Source organism: Kogia breviceps, chromosome 1 (genome assembly GCF_026419965.1).
Source record: "Kogia breviceps isolate mKogBre1 chromosome 1, mKogBre1 haplotype 1, whole genome shotgun sequence".
Lineage (NCBI taxonomy): Eukaryota > Metazoa > Chordata > Mammalia > Artiodactyla > Physeteridae > Kogia > Kogia breviceps.
In genome coordinates this window covers 28,994,471-29,018,808 of record NC_081310.1, presented here as the reverse complement: position 1 = coordinate 29,018,808, position 24,338 = coordinate 28,994,471, and the positions used below count along the sequence as shown (strand labels likewise).

Sequence of the window (24,338 nt, the reverse complement as noted above, 5' to 3'; positions counted from 1 at the left end):
GGAGCTCACCTTGCTTCCCAGTCAAGCTTACCTGTTTCTGCAAATCATGTTATCACCGCCCAGAAAAAAAAATTTTCCTAACTGAAATCACTCTTAAACCTACTCACATCAAATCCATCCATCACACATTTCACTGGTAACCTTTAAGCTTTTCACATTCATCTTCTCCTCTCTTTCCTTATCAGTTTCTCCCTAGTTCCAGGACCTTATTTAAAGAAACACACTAATATCACTGCTTCCAGTTTCTTTCTTACCAATCTACCCATATGAATCACCAAAATACTTTTTTTCAAAAACACTATTTAAATAATTTTATTGCCCTGCCAAAAATCATTAAGTATTTCCCATTATCATAACTGAATAAAAACATTTCTGTCTGTAATTCAAAGCTTTCTATAACTTGGCACTAATGGTTTTCCCAAATATAGCACTACTCTTCACCAGTTCACTCCTGAGACCAAGGCTAATGTCTCTTTACTGCTCCCCAAAATGTACCTTTGGCTTCCCTTCTGAACATTTTCTTATACTGTTCACACAAAGTTGACTTTTCACCCCCAATTGATAGATCTTTCCAAGTTCAACTTAAATCTGAGTTCCATCACCTTCATGAAGGTATATGACTATACTAAATCTCTAATATCTTACAATTTATGTCAGTTCTATATACTCTAACAGATAGTAGTATTCTATGTGTATGGCTTACTAATTTTTCATGTTTTATTTTTGTCTCATTAATGGGACTATAGACTTCTTGAGGAAGTACTATATTTTTACTTCTATAGCGTCTGTTAAAGAACCTAACATGATGTTAAGTCTATAAATTGTGCTCAGTAAATGCAATTTATTGACCAATGGAAACTTTAAAATGAAAGTTTGAAATCCTACTAGAAATGTAGTGAAGTGGAGGGACCAAAAATATGTAACCATTTAAACAACTAATATTTATGTGTTTAAAGTCTTCAAAAGGGGAAAGTGTTTAAAGCTTTTCTAAGAGGGAAGAAAAACATTCTCTGGTATTGCTGAAGTAAAGTTGATAAAACTTCTGTAAGGTAATTTGGATCTTTGACTTTTTATAATATAATTCAAATAATATTTTAACTTTTTTTCTTGAATGTCCATTTTAATCTAAGCAAATTTAAAGGCATAAAGTATAGACATGTCTCCCTTTTTTCCCCCCCAATAACTCAAGCTACTCAAACACTCATAACATGCCCCTTTGAATGTCTTATCTGGGTACAAGATCGACATAACTAACGTTTGATGGTTTTGTCCGACTCTGTTGGAAGAAACAGCTTGAACCTCCTCATCATAGAAACTTAACAATGACGGTTAATGGGGCTTCTCTCATCTCAGTAACAATATTGAAATTAGGCAGTTGGCCCCAATCAGACACATCCAAGTTGAAAGACTACTAACTGCACATAAAACAGCTGTTTCTCACTCTAGATGAGTCTAAAATATTCACTCACTGGAAATTTTATTCTTTAATTATTGTAGTCAGATTTTCTCTTGAGAATGGCTGCTGACTAAAACTACAGAATAAAAAGAGACAACTGTGAAAATGCGTGAACAATCGTAACAGTAACAATAGTTTATGTCCCTTTATCATATTCAGTATTATCCCTATCTCATGCAATTGGCTTAATAGCTCTGTAAGATAAAACTGATGTTTATTAATATCCTTCTTTTTAATAATGAGGAAAATAAGAATCAGAGAGATTAAATGACCCATCCAAGGTATTTCAGCTTAGAAGTAAGACAAGGCTTCCAAATTAGTTTAAAGCTTGTTTAACTAAATCATAACACTTCTAGGGTAAAAGAAGCCTTGTTTGGCTATGCACAAATTTGACTGGCATGCTAGTGGTATTTACCAACCAATTTCCAAGCATTCCAAGACCTCATAAGACAATAGCTATGGGAAAGCAAAAATAAAACAAAACAAAACCACCACCAACAAAAAAACAATTTATCATGGCCCTTACTTTTCATATATGATAGAATCTTAACTCTCCGTATGAACTCCATCACAAAGTGTGGTTCCTCACTTGCTGCTGAGTATGCCATGGTTATCCTACACTCTTACTGCATGCCTGAACCCCCTATCCAAGAATTAAATTTGCCTTTCATATACAAATTCTATTCATCTTCAGACCTTTGACTCTTCTCATACAGCTTTCATAGAACACTCCACATGGTTAAGATTTACTGAAACTTGATTTGGGTCTGCAATTGTTTTAAGTACTTTACATACTTTATCTCATTTATTTAGCAAAATACTATAAGGAGAGTCTCATCCTCATTTAACAGATGAGAAAACTGAGGCTAAAATGTGTCATACAACTTGGTCAAGGAAACAGTGCATAGTAACATTCTGTTCTCTCTTGTTCTTTAACTTCTTTAATATTAAACTATTGTAAATTTCTCGAACATACTATCAGGTCTTATAGAAAAAGGGCAGTATACTGTGGAGGGGAGGAGAGTTCATGCTCAGCACCTGGCATACTACATTCTACATCATCAGTAATCAGAGAAGCCAATATTTTTATAAAAAGAACAAAGTATTTCAAGACCAATTCTCAGCTCTGCTACTTATCTTCTATGTGGCAATGTACAAATCACTGAATCTTTCTGAGGTTTTATTTTATTTTTTTTCTGTGAAGCAGAGCTAAAAATACCTCCTTCCCTCCCTGGGTTGTAGTAAATATTGAATAAGACAATAAATATGATAAGTGCTTTCTGAACCATAAGCACGAGAAACATTTTAGTCAAGATAATTGATAAACACTTGTTGAATGAATGAATTCCAGGTGCACTGTTTTTATAAACTATTCAAAATTCTTGCTTGACAGTAGTCGGTTGAAGAAACAGTGAGACTTGGTAAAACTGCAAAAGAATTATAGATATAAATCTGGTAATTACATGCCATTCACAATGATTTTTTTAAGGTCATGGTGTGACTGATGTCACTGAGATACTTTTCCTAAAAATACAGTGAACCCTACTAGCCACAGTCAGAAATTCTACCACACTGCAGACTAGGACTGGCAGTGGCCTGGAGAAGTAGGAAGTCACATACTTTTAGAGCACCCAACAAGAAACAGAGCTACAGAAGAAATAAATGTTACATCTGAGATTTAACAAAATGAGACATTTTGTTCACCAGCTGCCACAAGTACAGACTAGTACTTCTAAGGTGCTGAATTATAAAAATTAGAATAGTGTTTTGAATGATAAACAGATATCATGTTACCCAATTTAATGAACAGATAAGCAGCAAACAAAAATATATGACTTGCCTAAAAGCCCTAGGCATAGTATTTTGTTAAAAATCCTTGAGAAATGAATAATTAAAATTGAATATTGATTACATTCATGATTTACTTTTATATCTTCTTTCCCACTAATTTGAATGAAGATATACTAGTAACTAGTTTCATAAGATAGTCTCTATAACCAGAAAATTATCTAGCTTAAAATATTCTTATATTGTCAAAAGTTTTTATGTTACAGAAAATATATTAAAATAAGCAACTAAAATTGCTAATGATCTTCCTCTAAAGAAAATCGTTAGGAACCACAGTTCGAAGTTTCCAGGAAATGTTTTGCAAGAGGAAATTCCATACCTGCAAACATCAGCTCTGAGACATCGGGCTTGACGTGGAGACAGGTGAATAGAGGCAAAGGGCACTGTCCAGTATTGACTTTTTCCTTAAAACTACTCAAGGTAGTGTTCATTCTCTGTCCACAGAAGAAAGAAAAGGTTTTACATATGCAAACAGATACAGATTTTAAAAAACTATGTAAAATAGTACTTCCAATCAAGACACAAAATTTTTGTAATAAAAATAGTCTTATGACTTCTAGGAACCTCTGATCCTGAAAATCAACAAAAAGTAAGCTCTATGGAGGTAATTACCTTCATTCTAAAAAGAGCCATACGTCTTGGGACTATGTCGACGTTTGGCAGCTAGGGAGCCCAGAAGGAATTGAGCCCCCAGATTCCCTGGCACAAACTCTACCCGCCCTGTTTCATGTTCAGATAAAATGTCGCTCTGTTGTCATGTGTCGAATGGGTTTCTTCCATGTGATTCACTCCTTTTTTTTTCTGACTCTCTCCAGGCAAGCGCCATTCTTCTGCTGCTATTTAAATATTACTTGTATTCACCTCTTCAAAAAGATCGCTATATGGGCAGAATGGGCAGTTAAGGGTTAAAATGTGTATTTTTCCAAAGAAAAGGAATACAAAAGTATTTCCCTATACATCAAAATTGACACGTAGGGAGTTCCCTGGCAATCCAACGTTTAGGACGCTGCGGTCTCACTGCCGAGGGCTCGGGTTCAATCCCTGGTCACGTAACTAAGATCCCGCAAGCCTCGTGGTGTGGTAAAAAAAAACAAAAACAAAAACAAAAAAACCAAAACCAACAACAAAACTGACAGTTAGAATAAATTAGTAAGCTGGTAAGAACTAATATAATGTAGGATGAAACGTATTCTAGAAGATTTATGTCTATCAGGGAGTATGTACTCAGTACATGTTGATAGGATAAGGTGAGTCAACTGACTTTTACAAAATGTATCGTATTTTGTTTTATTTAAAACATTATGATATACATGGTCTTCCTGTATTAAAAGGATTGTAGACTGAGCTAAGGCTTACATTGTGAATTAGTGTTTCTCCTATTAACATCCCAAAGATATCAGTAAAGGTGACAGGTTGTCCAGAGCTTTTCTTCTTCCATAAAGACTCAACGTATCTTTTAATTTTCTGTGGTGTGAGAAGTAAAAGAGGGTTGTGGCTAACACTTTTCATTAGCTCTTCGTTAATCTCCTCTGGCCCTTTCTCTGGAAAATCAGGGTGAGAATATAAAGTTGACATGTACCTGTAAAGAAAACAAAAGACAATCAGTAACGATAAAGGGCATCACACAGTCAGTAGTCTCCAAAGAAAGCAGTCATCTTTGTCATCAGCAAATGAAAGAATAATAGAAATAGTTGGTTAGCTAATTTTCTGATTGAAGATATTAACTCATTTAAGGAAAGGATGCAACAATCAGAATATAGCTGATCTACAGTGGAAGTAAAGGAGAGGCCTCAGAGGAAACACTGGACTTCTCCTGCACAGTCCAGAGGAGAGGATGCCCTATTGGGCCAACTCTTCACTGTCTAGTCTCCAGGAATGGGTATCCCTATCAAACCATCAGAGACTGATGACACAAGACACTGAGAGCCATGTAAATAAATTGACTTGCTGGATATAATACTAGCCAAGCAATCTGATAATTTGACTTTCCATTATGATTATCTACAGGTATAAAATGTGCTGTCCAAACAATTGTGAATGCCTAATTCTCCTGACAATTGTGTGTATGTGTTGTTGTGTTTTTTTTAATTGTCCATTGGCCAACTAGGTAGAATCCCAAGCCTTGCCAACTATAGGTCTCAGAATTACTGAGCATACAAATCTAATGGTGAAATCATGGAGATGAGTAGGTCTGAAAGACAAATGCTTTCTTGTCAAGATTCTTGGCCAACAGCCATTTGGCTACTTCTAGTGATGCTTGAAATCACCATATGCCTTGGTATTTGATATTTAGACAGTGAACATTAAGTTATGATCCTCCTGGGAACCAATATCTCTAATATTATAGCTCTCAAACTAAATATTAATTATTAGTTTACTTATCTGTCTCCCTTAATTAGTTGTGACCATCTGCAGGGAAAACTTTGCTTATCTTTTTTAATCTCAATGATTAGCAAATGCCTAGTATATGACAAGCACAGTATATTGAACTGCTGAGCCGAGAGCACAAAATAATGAAAGAAATACTCTACCACTTCACCCAACCAAAGAGAATGTAGCACATATTTAAATCTCCTGTCTCCTTGACATTCATATCAAAATGCCACCATAGTGATTTATCTTCTCTTCATGGAGGGGAGAAAACTAACTGTTATTGAGTGTTGGTATGTTCTAGGCCTGTGCTGGCTAATTCATAAGCTGTTGTCTTGAAGACTTGTTATAGCTTTCAATTCTTCTATTTTAAAGATAAGCAGAGGATTGATGAATTTAAATAACATGTTCATGGAAGCAACCTAAGTGTCCATCAACAGATGAATGGATAAAGAAGATGTGGCACATATATATAATGGAATATTATTCAGCCATAAAAAGAAATGAAATTGAGTTATTTGTAGTGAGGTGGATGGACCTAGAGTCTGTCATACAGAGTGAAGTAAGTCAGAAAGAGAAAGACAAATACCGTATGCTAACACATATATATGGAATCTAAGAAAAAAAAAAAAAAGGTCATGAAGAACCTAGGGGCAAGATGGGAATGAATACACAGACCTACTAGAGAATGGACTTGAGGATATGGGGAGGGGGAAGGGTAAGCTGTGACAAAGTGAGAGAGTGGCATGGACATATATACACTACCAAACGTAGGGTGGATAGCTAGTGGGAAGCAGCTGCATAGCACAGGGAGATAAGCTAGGTGGTTTGTGACCACCTAGAGGGGTGGGATAGGGAGGGTGGGAGGGAGGGAGACACAAGAGGGAAGAGATATGGGAACATATGTATATGTATAACTGATTCACTTTCTTATAAAGCAGAAACTAACACACCATTGTAAAGCAATTATACTCCAAACAAGATGTTAAAAAAAAAACTATTACAGAAAAAAAATTTTTTTAATGTAAGTTAATAACATGTTCACAGTTCTCCAATTAATAATAGAACTCGAATTTAAAATCTGTCCTCTCCCCTGATAGCCTTTATTTTAAAAAAATCTTTAAAGTAAGATTTCAGTCCTTAGAGATCAAACTACTCCCACTACACATTAAATTAGAATTTCTTGTTGGATTCAGAGTTCTTTAGAGACAAACTGAGAATAATTAAAACTTAACAAATGAAGAGTGATGACAGACCTAAAATGGAACACATGCTCTGCAAAAAAATTAAACATTCTTAAAAGATCTTTATTATATAAACTGGATTCTTAACATTTCTCACAACATGAGATAACGATAAAACAGATAGACTTACTCTGAACTCAAGCCTGGTATAATCACCAAATATGTATTAGAAATACAGGTGAGATTGCTAGAAAGATGCAGAGTCCATCCATTCCTATAGTTATTCCAAGGTCTACCACATGATTCATCTAGATGAACAAAGATCTGATTCTGGACCTCATCATGCTTTTCAATAAATGCACACATTGGTGTAATGATATTGGTTTGTATTTAAGGATACAATAAAAATGGGAAAATAAAACTTCTTTTTGAGTCTCTAAGTGATCAATTCTGGAACTATTCAGGATATGTTTCATTCTTTATGAGAACATTAAGAAATTCTTGGGCTTCCCTGGTGGCGCAGTGGTTGAGAGTCCGCCTGCCGATGCAGAGGACACGGGTTCGTGCCCCGGTCCGGGAAGATCCCACATGCCGCAGAGCGCCTGGGCCCGTGAGCCATGGCCGCTGAGCCTGTGCGTCCGGAGCCTGCGCTCCGCAATGGGAGAGGCCACAACAGTGAGAGGCCCGCGTACCGCAAAAAAAATAAATTAATTAAAAAAAAAAAAAAAAAAAAGAAATTCTTTACTGGTCTTAGTATCTAGAATAATTTCTATATCCATGGATCATTGGCTTGCCCTTAACTTATTAAAAATGTGCATTATATAACTGTGCATAGTTTGGATTTTGCCTTGAATTCTAGAAACCTGAAACCAAAGTCTGTGTCTCATGCCTCCCAAAGCTACAAGTTATAGCATGAACTTTTAATCTAGTTTCTAGTTTTACACATATATATATATTACACACACACAAACATACTTTTTTCCACTTCTATCTTTATTGTATGCAATCCAGTTTTACTTTATTATTAAGATACATCAAATCCTTTCCTTAATGAAGCAGGATAAAAATAAGGAAAAGAATCAAACATACAATGTCAGCAGAGATCAATTACCCACAGAATTTTTTTTTAAGGTAGGTGAAGAGGAAATGATATGATCATTCTGCTATTGGAAGTTGTCATTTCTAACTGTTCAGCAGAATGATGTAATTACTCACATCTCATTCACATTATTTAAGACTTCTTTTCTCCTCTATATTTAGTTGGTCTTTAAAATGAATCAACGTTATGATTCTAACAAGTACCTCAGCCTCATGAATTTCCTCCAGCAAGATCTGGAGGCTCCTCTTTTCTCTTCCCTTCCTCCCCATGTTCGCCATTGGATCTAGACTAAGAAAATCCTTCCTCTGACGTTCAGAGATTGCTCAAAACCTAGGAATCTGTGCCACAGTTTCAGAGGCAGATCATTTTAAGAGGTCAAGTGTATATGCATGTCAGTCCAATTCTCTCTTTTTTGCTCCATGTAGAACAGTTGCAGTCAATTTCTGCTCTCTAAAGGTTGAAGTAAACTCATTCGCTTGGGGAGTCTCTCTCTACCCCTTTCTCTCTTTCTTTCCTTCCCATGAAGCAGTTGGCTCGAGTATACAAGCCCTATGGAAAGACATAAAGACCTAGAATACCTCAACCATTTGCATTGGGGATAATGTTCTCTGCTTGTTCAGCATTTATGAGCCCATTTTCCTTAGAAGTAACAAGTGTGAGTTGGATAGACATTTCATGACATCATTATGGTGACATCTAAGACTTGGATTTTGGCTTTGGTGACAGCTAAAGATGGAATAGCAGGCAATGATCAGTTTTCCTTAAATTGCTTTTTTTGCTTTTTGTTTGTTTGTTTGTTTCTTTGATTGCACCAAGGCAGAATTCAGCTATTATGAGCTTCTGTGGACATATTACCATCTAAAGCACAAGCATCAACTCTGTAATTAAGCCTTAATTTTCATCTCTTCACCAATAAGTGACTCCCAATTATACCAATCAAGTTTCAAACACTAAGTGTCTTAGACATAGCAGGGCCTCTATAAATAATTATTGAATGAAAGGGTCTTCAATTTATTTCTCTATAAATCTGAAAATATTCACCTCTAATTTTTCAATATATTTATATGATGGGACACCTCATTCTCTCCATATGAATGCATTTTAGGCTAAGTACAAAGTTAAAAAAAATTTTTTTAATTATGCCAGAGAACAAGGAATTCTGAGTTCACTTCCTGCCTCCAAATCACAGAGTCAAAGTTTTTAAATATCAGTGTCTGGCTCCCCAGGACCTTCCTAATCAGAATCTTCAGGGGTAAACATTTAGAATTTCTCTGTTTAAAAAAGTGCCAGAAGTGATTCTTATATGCAATTAAGGTTTGGAATGTCTCAACAAGACCCTCGACATTGTGAAGCAAATATCCTGAAATCCTAAAGAAATTCCTAGATTTATTTTCCCCCAAAATGCAGTTACTTATGCAAGTCTTCATTTAGTCATTAAACATGTGACAAGTGGGAGAGGTTCGTTAGCACAGTCCTCACCTCAAACACATATTTTCTCTAACATAATCTTGATCTTTTAGCCTATCATTTCTTACAGGCCAGCTCCTATTAAAATTGGTTCATTCTTCAATGTCCCACTAATTCTTCAGATGTTAAATTGAAAGTTTTCATTCTTGAATTCTTTTTTATACCTTAATGAATTGGGTCCCATTGCCTATAGACACAGAGCTGCTCTCATTTCTCTTTAGACGGTAATGTCATACATACACAGCAGTCGAAATCCCATAGCTCTGTGACACCACAAATGAACAGCTGTGCTGAGGAAGAGAGCTGTGCTCACTGAGCAAAAGAACACAGGATTACTGTCATTAGTTCACTCAGGCCAGTTCTCCTGCTCGGCTAATTCTTACATTTAATGAATAACAACTATAATCCAAAAATAATTTCAGAAATAATTATCATAAAGATAGTAGCAATTAGAAGAAAAGCTTTGTCTTACATAAAATTCTCTTTTGTGATCACAGAAAACTTTACATGAGGTCCAAGCCTTCTCCAGATAGTTCCATATTACCTAATTTGTGCCAGGTAATGGTCATGTATCAGCAGAATGTAAAAACTTATACAACACAAAAGTGTACTTTCTTTTTCTAAGTGTTTCCAAATTCCTTCCTTGGAACTTTCTACCTTCTCACGTATAGTGTTTGAGAGAAAACTGTTAATATGAATCATCCTGACCACCTTTTATTTTGTCACAGGAAGTGTCTCTTTCCTCCATGGTTAATAGCTTCACTTGTGCTTTTTATCTTGTCCTGTCCTGTCTCTGCCAGAATCTCTTTATATCCAAGATCCATCTATTTCTTTATCTTCCATCTATCCCTCTACACTATTTCCTGCACCTCAGACTTCTACAAAAATGCTCTAGTCTTTTCTATTCTGAAAACAAAATAAAACAAAAACATTTCCTGCGTCCTATATTCCCCATCTTGAAAGAATAGGTGGCTCCTACTAAGGTTCACATTCCCACCTTTCTTTCCTTCATCTCCTATTCATTTCTTATTTGTAATTTCATAATCAAAAGTGCTCTTCATTTACTTAATCTAGTAATTTTCACTAAAACTATGAAATCTCCAAACCCAGTTCTAAGCAAAGCTTCTCATAGATTTTTCCTCTATTAAAATACCCACTACTTTGTGAAGCACTCCCACGCTTGACCTCTGCAAACTCATCTTCCCTTGATTCTCTTCTCTGATGGCTACTTTGCATTGTCCATTAGGGTTTTCTTTCTCCCTTCCTTCCTTCTTCCTTCCTTCCTTCTTCCTTCCTTCCTTCCTTTCTTCCTTCCTTCCTTCCTTCCTTCCTTCCTTCCTTCCTTCCTTCTTTTCTTTCTTTCTTTCTTCCTTTCTTCCTTTCTTCCTTTCTTCCTTTCTTCCTTTCTTCCAGTAATTTTTTGGATGTTTTGAAGAACTACGAATTAAATTATTGATGGTAATAGCTGAAGTGGTAGAAATTGGTGAAATTACCAAGGGAGGATGTGTCGATATAATAGAACAAAAGGGAGGTCCTGGAGGAAAGCTCATTTTAAGGAGAAAAGTAGTGGAAGTAGAAAAGACAGCTATAAGGAGAGAGAGCAATCAGAGAGGATGGGGGGAAAAGGCATGATAGGAGGGATTTGAAAGAGGGACAATTCAATGTGTGAAGTATCTCAACTCCCAACTTCATCCTCCCTGACTTCCCCCAAAAGTTGAGGAGAATAAGAACTTCAAAAGACACCGTTATATTTGGAAATTATGTGGCCTCTTGGTGAAAAATGATTGTAGGATTTTAGGAGTACATGGATTTTAAGGAAATAGAATAACTAAGAAAAGGCTTCAGCTCAGTGCTTTGTGACCACGTAAAGGGGTGGGATAGGGTGGCTGGGAGGGAGATGCAAGAGAGAGGGGATATGGGGATATATGTATACGTATAGCTGAAACTAATACACCATTGTAAAGCAATTATGCTCCAATAACGATGTTAAAAAAAAAGAGAGATAGGCTAATTCTAAAGTCAACTTCCTGCAACATTAAAATGTATACATAAAAAAAAAAGAAAAGGCTAACTTTTGAGGAAATTAGACACTGAAGGATAGAGCAGGAATTTAAGGTGGCGTATAGTATTTAAATGATTGGCATGTAACATCTAAAATTCTCTTAATTACATTTTGTAGGACTTGTTTTCTGAACCCTGAGAGGGGATCTTAGATGTTTTCCCAAATCTATATCCAAAACAATGACTGCAGCTCTAATTAAACACAAATATACACTATTATACCACTAAAATAGCACTCAAGGCCTGGTCTTTCTTTGTTAGATGAACTTAAGAAAGCGAGCTTCTTGCAATGTATTAGTCAGTGATGGACCACAGGGATCTAAAAATCAGTGAATACAGACAAAGAAAACTACCTGAAGAGTAATAATAAAATGCTTGAATAGGTGAATTAATCTAAGGGTCCAAGTTTTTCCAGCACATTCATATTACTCATTAAACAGGCAGGTGCATGCTCTTTCCTTCAAGGGAAAGAGTAATGACGGGCTACACCTTTCTTTCAAAAAAGACAAATCATTTTGAGAGTACATACAAAGAAGGTGGCAACCATGGTTCTAAGTTTTTGTTTTTTAGCTAAAGAATCTGGTTCAAAATATTTAAGAAACTATAGACTCTTTAAATGTGAATCTCTATGTAGAACAGGGGTCCCCAACCCCCGGGCCGCGGACCGTTAGGAACCGGGCCATGCAGCAGGAGGTGAGCATCAGGCGAGTGAGTGAAGCTTCATCTGCCTCTCTCCATTGCTGGCATTACCTCCTGAACCATCTCCCCCTCAATGGAAAAATTGTCTTCCATGAAACCGGTCCCTGGTGTTAAAAAGGTTGGGGACCACTGACGTAGAATATATAGCTGTCCAAGAAAAGGTTCTGGTTTAGTTGAAAGAACCTAGAGTAGGGGATCGAAATCCTAAGTCTATATGTTGGTTCTGCTAGTGATCTTGGACAAATCACTTGCCTTCTGAATCATATTTTCTTTACTTGAAAGATGAAGAAGCTCATAGCCATCTCACAGGATGAGAAGACACAGAAATTTTAAAATATAGAAATATATAATATATATTATTATATATATTGTAATTATGATATATACTTATATAATACATGTTATATATTTATGTATAATAAAATATTATAAAAGATAAGTTTTATCATGGCTGAGTGATTAAAAGGCCTTATAAGCCAATATCAGAAGTTTATAATAAGGTGATAACTTTTATTTGAGACATCTAAGCAAGGACTAAATATTTGATTTTCAATGTACTTATGTGAGGAAAGCAAACCAAAAAGTACATAGTATTGTATTTGAAAATGTTTTATAAATATATTCTTGAAAAGGCAAATCTACAGTATACAAATATTACACATGCAGATACTTTAACTCTGTCTCCAAATTTAGCTGAGCTTAGATACATATAAAGGATTAATTTCATAATTAAATATAAATCAGTGAAATTTATTGCATTTCTTCATTCAAAAGTTGTTTCCTTCTTCTGTATACTAAGGTATTTTGCATTTCATTCTCTTTGCCTTAAAGAAGAAAATGAATACCTAGTGAATCATGTAGACTTAGACATGATCACTGCAAGATTACAAATCAGTAAACTATAGGAAGATTAAATTAATTATGGGTGGAGTATGTTATTCCACTTCTGAGATATTTCTATAGAATTATTTCAATTGACCTTTTTTTTGTTTTATGTTTAACTACATTTTAAGTCACAAATGGGCTTAAAGGGAGCAAACTTATGACAACAGTCATCATTAGGTATGAATTTGCCTTAAAAAATATTTTTAAGAAACAAATTACTGCATCAAGCTGGAATATTTCAGTAATTTGAAGTTAATGTCAGTTTTCTAAATCCTCATTTCTTTTCTAAGTTTCAGGTAGATAAATGCTAAGCATTTAGGATGATAAAACTAAGATTTAAAATGTATACTAACCACGTAGATCCAGAAAGACCAGCAATGTAGGTAGCGCAATCTAAAATTCCTGATTCATACAGTGCCTTCATCACACCGGAGAATCCTACCATGGCTCGGAACCCCCCACCTGAGCCCAGTATGGCCACCACAGGCACCTGGAATGATGAAACACAGAGATCATTTGTAAAGTAAAATCATAAAATATGTCATTTTCATTTCTGTTTTTCTATGTCCCACATTTGGTAACAAAGAATTGTAAGTTCACCCATACCTTGATAATATCTAATTGTTAAAAAGAAGAAAATAGGGCTTCCCTAGTGGCGCAGTGAGCCACGGCCGCTGGGCCTGCACGTCCGGAGCCTCTGCTCCGCAACGGGAGAGGCCACAACAGTGAGAAGCCTGTGTACCACAAAAAAAAAAAAAAAAAAAAAAAAAGAATATTTCATTGAAGAAAATCAAGAATTAATGTCTATTAGAAAGCAGACATTATTAAAATAGCCAACTAACTCTGTCTGATAACAACAACAATAGCAACAATAATCCTTTATATTTGCTTGACTCCTTGCAGTTTGGGGCTTGCTTTTGGGTGTAGTTTTTTAATTTTTATTTGATCCTCTCAAAATTGCTGTAAAATGAGCAAAAAATATTTGCTCATTTTTCAGATGGAAGTTCTGAAAGGATGCTATTACTTGTATAAGATCTATTAGCTGGTAATCTGCAGTTGAGTAAGCACCTTGCCTTCTTGGTCCAGAATTCTTAGCACTCCTTTATGCTGACCCATTTCAAAAATATGTTATTACTTAAGCCATCAAAAAGAACTTAATCAACTACAAAAAAACCCTATAAAATTTATTTCTTCATTCTTTAATTCATTCATCAATCTGATTAAGTGGTCTCTATGTTTCAAGTATCCCCAGGGTGGATCTGGGGAATATAGTTAATTTGAGTGAGGCAGAAATGTAATAATAATTATGACAACAAGAAACACAGGAATAGATGATATTCACTGAGCTCTTATTATCTGGTAGGAACTGTTAGTATTTTACAGAAATTGTCTTACTTAATCTTCACAAAATCACTATGAGGTTTCCATTTTACAGACGAGGAAACCAATGCCCTTAAAACCAAGACCTTGAAAACTTTTTCAGGGTCATGCAACTAATAAATAGCAGAGTTGAGTCAAGAGTCAAACCCCAGGCTCCTGGTAGTACACCTTACCAAAGTCAAGTGCTACAGGCTGGCAGTACATGAGGTCTAGAAGATATGGTCAATTTCAATCAGAGGGATTGGAGTGGTGGAGAAAGTTTCACAGACAAAGAAGAAACCTGAGCTTGATGTTAAAGATACAGTTATTCCATAGGGAGAGATAAGGGCAGGGAAGGAGGCTGCTCTGGAGATGGGAGCAGCATAAGCCAATTAAGAGTTTTTGCAGTAAAATAGGCTGTCTATAACGTGACTGAAATGCAAGGGTGTTTCTTTGAAGAGGGAGATATTGTCATTTTCCTTGTGGTCCTGAACCATTATTGCCTAAGAGAGCTGGTTGTTTCCCTATACCCAGCAGTTCTCAAAGTGTGCATAGTTTTTAGGGGGTCCACAAGGTCAAAACTATTTTCATAATAGCAGGAAGATCTTATCTTCCTTTTTCTCATTCTCATTCTCTCATGAGTGTACAAAGGAGTTTTTCAGAGACTACATGATGTGTGATACAGCAACATTTGAATTTAAAAGCAGATACGAGGGGCTTTCCTGGTGGCACAGTGGTTGAGAGTCCGCCTGCCGATACAGGGTACGCGGGTTCGTGCCCCGGTCCGGGAAGATCCCACATGCCGCGGAGCGGCTGGGCCCGTGAGCCATGGCCGCTGAGCCTGCGCGTCCGGAGCCTGTGCTCCGCAACGGGAGAGGCCACAGCAGTGAGAGGCCCGCATACCGCAAAAAAATAAAAATAAAAAATAAAAAATAAAAGCAGATATGAGAATACACCTGCATTGTGTTCCCAGCACTTGGATCCTGACTCTTGGGTGTCACTCACCAATGTGAGAATCATTATTTTAGAACTAAAAAGATGAAAAAAACTATAGAATTCTTTCATAGAGAAAGGGAAGTCTCTAGAGGTTAGGTCTTATTGGAGGTAGAACAGTGAATAGCAGGACACCTTGCACTAATTTCCAAATTCAGGGCTCTTCTCTAATACTCGGTGGCCATCAAATCAGATGCAAATTGAAGACCTCATTAATGAAAACACAGTCTACCAGTTCAGTGCAATGCAGCAATTTAAATGGCTTTGAACCTGTATATGTTCAGATGAACAGAATGCTCTCAAACATAGTTATAAAATTGTAAATAAAGTAAAATATATAAGTTCTTAAAAACTTCTGTGGAGAGGGAGGAAAGCTAAGAGAGGAAACTAAAGTGGGTTATAAAGTGGGTGAATGGAGTATAATATAGTATTAATATTAAGAGTAGTTGTAAGGAAGCCAGATTAGAAATTAGGAGAGGAGGAGGGATTTCGATTAGGCCTTGAATGAAGGCTTGAGTTTATAGGCAATACAATAATAGTGATAGTAATAATAGTAAACCATTTATTGTTACTATGTGCCAAACACTGGGCCTAAGGTCAGGGCAAGATAGGCACAAATAAGAAAGGGTATGTGATTTTGAGATGAAAAGACCAGCCTTCTTATTGTAGCAGGAGTATACTAGGGAGTTGGGAAAAATAAGACTATGAAGGACTTTGAGGGGAAAAGAAGTCAGAGGGGATTTTAAGTCTGTTGATTTGGTTACTTGCAACACTAACATTAAACCCAATACAAGTCAGGTAGTTCAGAGTAAAAAAATTCTTAGTAACAGATTACACTGTTTCATTTCAACATACAACACACAACCTGTGCTATTGTTCAGAGAGAGATTTCATAAGAGAAGTTGGAAAATTGAACATAAAATCTCTTTAATCCTGAGAAAACAACTCCCCAGATGTCCTTCATGTGCCAGTAGCCCAACACATACTTATGGATGACTTTTTTATGTTATGAATTTTCTGGAAACAGCCACTTATTAAACAGGGATTCATGTGTTATGTAACCCATTGTTTTCATTATTGCTTTACACTAATTCTTAAAGAGGGTTTTCAGGTAAGAAAATTTGGGTTGTTATCAGGTGAAAGAAAGTGTCATACTATTTTTACATAAGAATTGAATAATGAAATAATTGAATGACTGTATAGATTATAATTTATCCTTTATTTATTGCACATGAATTAATCTGTTTTTATGCATCATTTAATTTTCACAACTCTATGAGATATATATTATTACCATTTTATATGTATAATTTCTGGTCTATTTCCTTTTTTTTTTTTTGCTTGCAGGATCTTAGTTCCCCAACCAGGGACTGAACCCGGGCCCCAGGAGTGCAAGCCCAGAATCCTAACCACTGGGCCATCAGGGAACTCCCTATTGCCATTTTAAAGATAAAGGAACTGAAACACAAAGAAGATAATTTTTCCGCTGTCTCAAATCTAGAAAGTGGTATCTTGTGGATTTAAAGCCGGGTCTGTCAGACTCCAAAGCTTTTAATTCACTCTGCATCATTCTGTCTCTGAAAGCTTCCCCTACAACTAGGGGGACCTAGGTAAAGAAAATCCTCTTTTGACTCTTTACTTATATGTAAAAATATTGGGTAGAATTAATGAATTTGAAGCTTTTTGCTACTGGTAGTTCTATATTCTATAACTCATACAGAATATGAATTGTTAAACTATAAAATTATAAATTTTTATTAACTATGGAAAAGAAAGGGAAATTAGACTTATGAAGAAAATTTATTTCATTTAATCTTCTCATCCCTCATTGGGAGATTGGGATTGACATATATACACTAATATGTATAAAAGAGATAAGTAATAAGAACCTGCTGTATAAAAAATAAATAAATAAAATTCAAAAACAAAACATCTTCTCATCCCTCAAAAATCATTATTATTTTCACATCTCAGCAGAGGAGGTATGGCGTGTACACATATAATACCTTGTTCACATCCAGATCGCTGATAACCAGGATGTGAGCTGAGGTCTCACTGACATATAATTCATGCTCTTTCCTTTTCCCCATTATTCAGAAAGAAAAGAGAATCTTTATTGAGAGGAAACCATTTGATATTTAGCTAAATTACATTCCAGATTCATGTATCACTTTAGATGATAGAACAATGTTATGCAATAAATAGACTAACTTTGGATGTTTTAATAGTAATAGTTATTCTAAAATAACTTTCAAAGAATAACTGAGGACTAATAAGGTACAGCTGTTAGTCTGGGCTTTAAATCTAAAAAAATCAAACAAATTAAAGTTGCCAAGTTTTTTGGTTATATTTAGACTTAAGTGCACCAATATCTGTGTATAAATGATATCAATGAATATTTCTCATACTTCTCTCATACGATTACAGGAAATGAATTTTTATTTACCAAAGACGCTGTGTTTTGATTAAATTATATTCATGCATTGGCTTGCAGATATTATTAATTTCCTCCCTCACAAAGGAAAATTCTAAAGTGCTCAATGATTTTTTTTTTATGTTTTCATAGATTTTAAGTTCTGACAATTATATAAAGACTTTTTCCTCCCTGGTTCCTGTATTAGTCAGGGTTCTCCAGAGAAATGGAACCAATATGTAGGTAGATACATAGGAAGGTAGGCTATCTATCTATCTATCTATCTATCTATTTATCTATCTATTTATCTATGGAACTGGATCACACAGGTGTGAAGAATGACAAGTCCAAATTTGCAGTATGGAACAGCAGGCTCCAAACTCTGGAGAATCAATAATGCAGTTTTAGTCCAAACACCAGCAGGCAGAAACCCAGGAGAGCTGATGCCTGAGATGAAGTCCAAGGGTAGTCTGCTGGAGAATTCCCTCTTGCTTGGTGAGGTTGGTCTTTTCTATTCAGGCCTTTGACTGATTAGATTGGGGCCCACCCATATTACAGACGACAACCTGATTACATAAATTTCACTGACAAATATTAATTGCATCAAAAAACATCCTCCAAGTTGATGCAGGTTGACCATCACACGTCCGTCCCTTCTCAACTCGGCAGCCATATACCTCTCCTTCAACCATACTTAATATCCAAAGAAAGACAATAACGAGGTCATCCTCCTGGCTAACATGATACAGATATCCTGTGTACAACTGGAAATGCACTAATCCTTTTCCCAGAAAAGGATACAAAGTCCTTAAACAATGCTTATTCTTCTCATTGATACTTCATAACTTAAATATGAATCTGTTTTTATATTTCTGTGTGTACATGCACACACACACACAAACATATTCATAACAAACTAAGGAAGAAATACTCATGGCAAATACAGTCTCATTTCTGTAACGGGTCATCTGATCATAGCTGGTATTTATAACTACCTTCTTTCACTATCCATTCTGTATTTTCTTTGCCTTCAACAAGCACCTCAGCTGGTGAGTAACCAAACCTTCATTCCTGAAGGGTCTGGGTCATTAGTAGCCCTTCCTGGATTGGGTTCTTATAGTTTTCCATTGACTTAACTCATGGCATGATAATACTAAGAGAAACCACAGAGGATCTCTTGTATTCCAGACATCCTTTTCATTACCTCCACCTTAGAGGAGGACTCTAGTCTCCCTTTAATAGTCAGAATCAACCACCCCAGCCAAGAGAGTAGCTCCCTTCTTTGCCTGTTGGTTCAGAGACATGAGGAGCCCAAAAGGTCAGGCAGCAGTATTAAATTACAGTTCAGTAGAATCATTGCTCCACTTCTGGTGGGAGCATTTCTTCCATCTTAGAACTAAGACCTCTAAGTCGGAAGACTATAAAGTCACACAGACAGGAAACGAATATTTTGCTAGTGGGTCACGAGGGGTGATAGTGAGCAGTGCCATTCCCACTTCCACTCCTGGGCCCAGGAATCCTGCGGATAAACAGCACCAATCCTGGATGCTGAGTCAGAGCACTTACAGCCTCCTGGAAAACCGTGTTCCAGCCCTGCAGGATATTGCCACAGAGCTCGCACTATAACTGAGTCTTCAAAAGGTATTCTGCCATTCTATCAAGCTAGTTACTTCATGATGGTGGAGAACATGGTATGGCTGGTAAATTCCATGACATGGCCCGTTGACATCCTTCATCTGCTGTGAGGTGAGTTCCTTGATCAGAATGCTGTGTGGAAGATTGTGACTAAGGCATTTTGTACATCTGTAGGTGGTAGTTTGGGCAGAATCCCTGAGTGCAGGGAAGGCAAATCTGCATCCAGAATAAGTGTTTATTCAGGTAAAAACCAAGCATGCCCCTTCCAGGATGGCAGAAGTCCAGTGTAATCAATCTGCCACCAGGTAGCTGACTGATGACCCATAGGAATGCTACTATGTTGGGGACTCAGTGTCGTTGGGGACTCTGATGCTGGCCAATTGAGTACTCAGCAGCTGCTGTAGCCAGCTCAGCCTTGGTGAATGGAAGACCACGTTGCTGAGCCCTGCAGCTGTCCTCTTGCAAGTGGTGCCTAAATAGTGTGTACAATCACCTCTAACAAGGCCCAAGTTTTCTCTCCTTTTGTCAACGGATCGAAGAGACCTCCCCCATGAGGCTCTGGGTGGAGGATGGAAAAGAGAAGGCAGTGTAACAGGAATGGGGAACATGGACATTTGGGCCACTTCTTCATGGAACTTATTTGTATCTTCAGGGCCTGTTCAGCCCAGTTTCAAATACTCCACTTCCATCTGATGATGGAGTGCATCTGTGCACACACAATTTTATGGCTTGGTGGGTCAGATAACAGGATGGTCAGCTCAGGTCACATGATAACTTGGTCACTCATGGTTAAGCAATCAATCTCTACTACGGCCCAGTAAGCAGGCCAAAAGCTATTTTTCAAAGGACGGCAGTTATCCACAGAGGTTGGCAAGGCCTAACACCAAAGGTGCCTATGCTGCAATTCACCTACCACAGCATCCCTATCTGCCACACACACTTCAAGCATCAATGGATCTGAATGGTCATATGGCCCAAGGGGCAGAGCAGCTTACGCAGTAACTGAGTCCTGTTGGAGAGCCTTCTCTTGCTCTGGGTCCCATTCAAAACTAGCTAAGGGGAGTTCAAACTGTTTGCCCCAAGATGTTTACAATCTAAAAGGAATAAGAATTGACACAGCAAAGTGCTCTTGCCATAATGAAGGTGGAAGCAAGAGGAAGAATATTGTAGATGAGGAAAACAGAATAAACAAAGGAATAAAAATTCTTATTGACAACTCAAGGTCGATTTCTATTACCTTCTGCAAAAACTATTTTGCTTTGCCTCCCCCTCTGTCACTAGACAGTCTCTTTTTTCTCTAGTTTTTCACTTAATTTATCTGACAAACTTAAGCACACAATAGCACTCTATATAATAGACTATATTATTTAAGGACCACTTTATACTTCTATTTTCATCCAAAGCTATCTAATTGTATATTCCTTATATTCTGCCTTGACAGGAAACATTTCCTCCTTTATTCTTTGATGAAGGTTGGAGTAAAATTTCCTTCTCTCATTTTCCTGCTATTCTAATTCCAGATCTGAGTGCCCCAACCAGCTTTGCTCCCTTTATGGTCAGTTACGTGGGGACATGAAAACTGTAAAGCAGCATTTCACTTCACAGAAGAGACTGTAATCTGGAAACTACATCTGACCAAAAGCTATTTTGGAACAAGAAAATTTAAAAGAAGTGGCCTCTAAATAACCCTAATATGTCAAAAATTCCAATGCACATAGTGTTACAGATCTTACTCATAGGAACGATCTCAGCCCTTTATTTATGGAGAAATTATACTAATCAGAGACAGTGTTCTAACAACAAGCTTACTTATCAGATTTTAATTCCACAACAACAAAGTTGAAAGAGAAAGGGGTGATTTGAAGAAATTACTTCAAGGGAATATATAGAGCATGGAGAAATGGCAGTTGATTGCAAAGGCCACAGACATGAGAGCACTTAAATCAGTTCAGTCTGGGCAAAGAATTATGTTTTTTAGAACGATTTCCATCCAAATGATTAAAATCAATACATATTAACCTTTTTTTTTTTGAGAGTAATTTTTTTTAAGTCTTATTACTTAAGAGAAGAAACTCTTGGCTTACTAGAAACCTTAAGTATTTAACTAATTCATTATCCAAGTAGGAAAGCTAAGGTTCTATTGAATTTGACATTGTCCTGGGGTGTTACATAACAGCAACAGCCATGTATTGGTTTAATAGCTACTATCATATTGAATAACTAAGATGTGCCTTACACATTGTTCGGGCTGCTTAGTACTCATCCTTTTAGCTGAATGTGACATTGTGTCCATTTTATAAGTGAAGTAGAGGAAAGAAGCAAGGTGCCCAAATTCATTCAACATTTTAATTTGACACTGATGTCCCAAACTGGATGCTGCAAACCATTTGTTGAAAACTGGGGACAAGACAGGCACTGTCTCTGCATCAAGAATTGAGTAGGGCTGTTCCATCTTAGACAGCAGCCCGCTCCTCCTTACCTTCAGGAGGCCAACCAGCCAGTCGTGAAAGTGAAAGTGAACGTGAAGAAAGTGAAGATCTTGGCAGGGAACAAGGGAAATGGGAGTTTAAGAGGACCTTGGCCAAGGAGAAACACAAAATAGGAAAATGATATTTGTGTTATGGGAATGGGTGGTGCTGAATATATCTAAACAGATGGTTTCTGCCAAGAGAAAAAAATGGCTTCACCAAATCCAAAACAACAACATCAAAAGTTTTAATTTGAGGAATGACTTCCAAAAACACGAGTTTAATATTTTTGAAGACTAGCCTAGAGAAAAGCATAATTACCTCATTCTCCATCTGCTGCAGAAAAGCCAATCTGTATGAATATTAGGCCAAATTTCATTTTCCCAGAAAGATTCCTTTTCACAAAAGGAGGAGTGCCTGGGAGGTGAGGCAGAAACTTTCCTTTCGAAAAGGAAAACCTAAGACCAAAGGCTACTGGACATCTGCGCCAATATGCCCCACAGACTTTCTAATGCAGCCATTCAGACTGGGGTCTTTTCATCCAAGCCTTCTCGGGAGATCAGCTGGGTGCCTTGTGTCCACCTAGAGGCATGGGATAGGGAGGGTGGGAGGGAGACGCAAGAGAGAGGGGATATGGGGATATATGTATACGTATAGCTGATTCACTTTGTTATACAGCAGAAACTAACACACCATTGTAAAGCAATTATACTCCAATAAAGATGGTGAAAAAAAAAAAAAAAAAAAGAGGGCTTCCCTAGTGGCGCAGTCATTAAGAATCTGCCTGCCAATGCAGGGAACACGGGTTTGAGCCCTGGTCAAGGAAGATCCCACATGCCGCGGAGCAACTAAGCCCAGGCACCACAACTACTGAGCCTGCGTTCTAGAACCCGTGAGCCACAACTACTGAAGCCCACGCACATAGAGCCCATGCTTCGCAACAAGAGAAGCCACCGCAATGAGAAGCCTGCGCACAACGAAGAGTAGCCCCTGCTTACCGCAATTAGAGAAAGCCCGAGCACAGCAACAAAGACCCAACTCAGCCATAAATAAATAAATAAATTTATTTAAAAAAAAAGAATGGGAGGCTATTAGTTAACTGAAAAGGGGGTGGAGTGGAGGGAGGGAGGGGAGGGCGAGGCCTAGGCAGAGAGAAGTAACAACGCATGCAAGAGCACCACCTGGGAAGGGTTCTGCAGAGACCTGGAACCAAGAGGCACTTAGAGGAGGGGGCGTGGGAGATTTGAGATGAACCAGGAACACATGAAGCTGGAGAGATGCTGTGAGGCCAGTCCTAAGAGCAGTGAAAGGATTTTAAGCTTGGCTTGGATAGAATCATATTTGTATCTTGAAAAGCTCACTCTGAATTCAGTGTGAACAGAAAGTGGGAAGAAAGAGGACAGGCTTCGGTAGAACTATAGAGACCAGAGGATTTTGTGTACAGATTCAGACATGCTGAGTGTGAGATGTTAAGAATACAAGTGAAGGAATCAGAAAGAAGAGGTATAGATATTCAGGTGTGAATCTCAGAAGAGAGATTCTAGGTTGTTGATATACATGTGAAGTTCTTAGCCCAAATGTGCTGGGTGACACATGAAAGGGAGAGAAAATTCTTAAGAGGGGCTAGGGCTGAGTCTTGAAGAACTCACATTTAAATAATGCACAGAGGAAGAAGATCTGGTAAAGGGAACCAGAGAGGCATGATGAAAATAAAGGGAAGACAGTAAGGGAAGGGTAGTGAATGATTAAAATAGTAGGAAAACATGAGTCATTTGCAGCTACAGAATTAGGGAACACAGGACCAGAAGATCCTTTGCATTTGTTAGCTGGTACCTGTGACTAGTAAAGCAGCTGCTGTAGAGTCATGAGGGCAGAAGCCTGAGGAAAGCAAGGAAGTCGAATGAGATTGTGTAGGAAACTTTGGAAAAGTTTGTGAAGATGAGAGAAGCAGAGCGGAAAGGAGAAGGGAATGTACATTCCATGGGGATTTTTTTGGTTCCTTTTTTCTCTATATATATCAGAGTTTAGAGCAGGAAAATTTCATACAAACACGGAGGCAGACAACAGAGGGGCGGAGCAGCCCTGGGAGGACTGGACAGTTGCTATGTTGGGGTTCTTAACAGGGGTTTGCAATCCATATCTGAGATGATGTGACTCTGGAAAGAAAAGGCGCCCTTTCCTCCATTGAGCACAGAGGGAAGTGACAAAGAGTAAGCCCGGGTTATGAAACATGTCAATCCTATGGCAAGAAATGAAAGATTTGTCACCTGATGACTTTTAATTTCTCTAATTAGGAGGCAAGTCTATCAGCTGTGAGGGAGGCAGAGGGTGGATCAGCAGCTGGGGGTGAAATAAAAAGCATTTAAAATAAATGGAAAGCAATTAGGCTGGGAAACACTGA

General features: G+C 37.4%; 1 protein-coding gene across 3 annotated transcripts in view; it reads right to left on the bottom strand.

The window, feature by feature from the left end:
• Positions 1-24,338, bottom strand: part of PLA2G4A (phospholipase A2 group IVA) — a 214,896-nt gene that overhangs the window by 39,570 nt on the left and 150,988 nt on the right. For all 3 annotated transcript variants that reach the window (XM_067029703.1, XM_059076585.2, XM_067029708.1), the window contains 3 exons: positions 13,423-13,559; positions 4,661-4,883; positions 3,624-3,738 (listed from right to left, as the gene is read on the bottom strand). In XM_067029703.1, the coding sequence (XP_066885804.1) occupies positions 3,624-3,738; positions 4,661-4,883; positions 13,423-13,559 (475 nt within the window). The remainder of the gene's footprint in view (positions 1-3,623; positions 3,739-4,660; positions 4,884-13,422; positions 13,560-24,338) is intronic.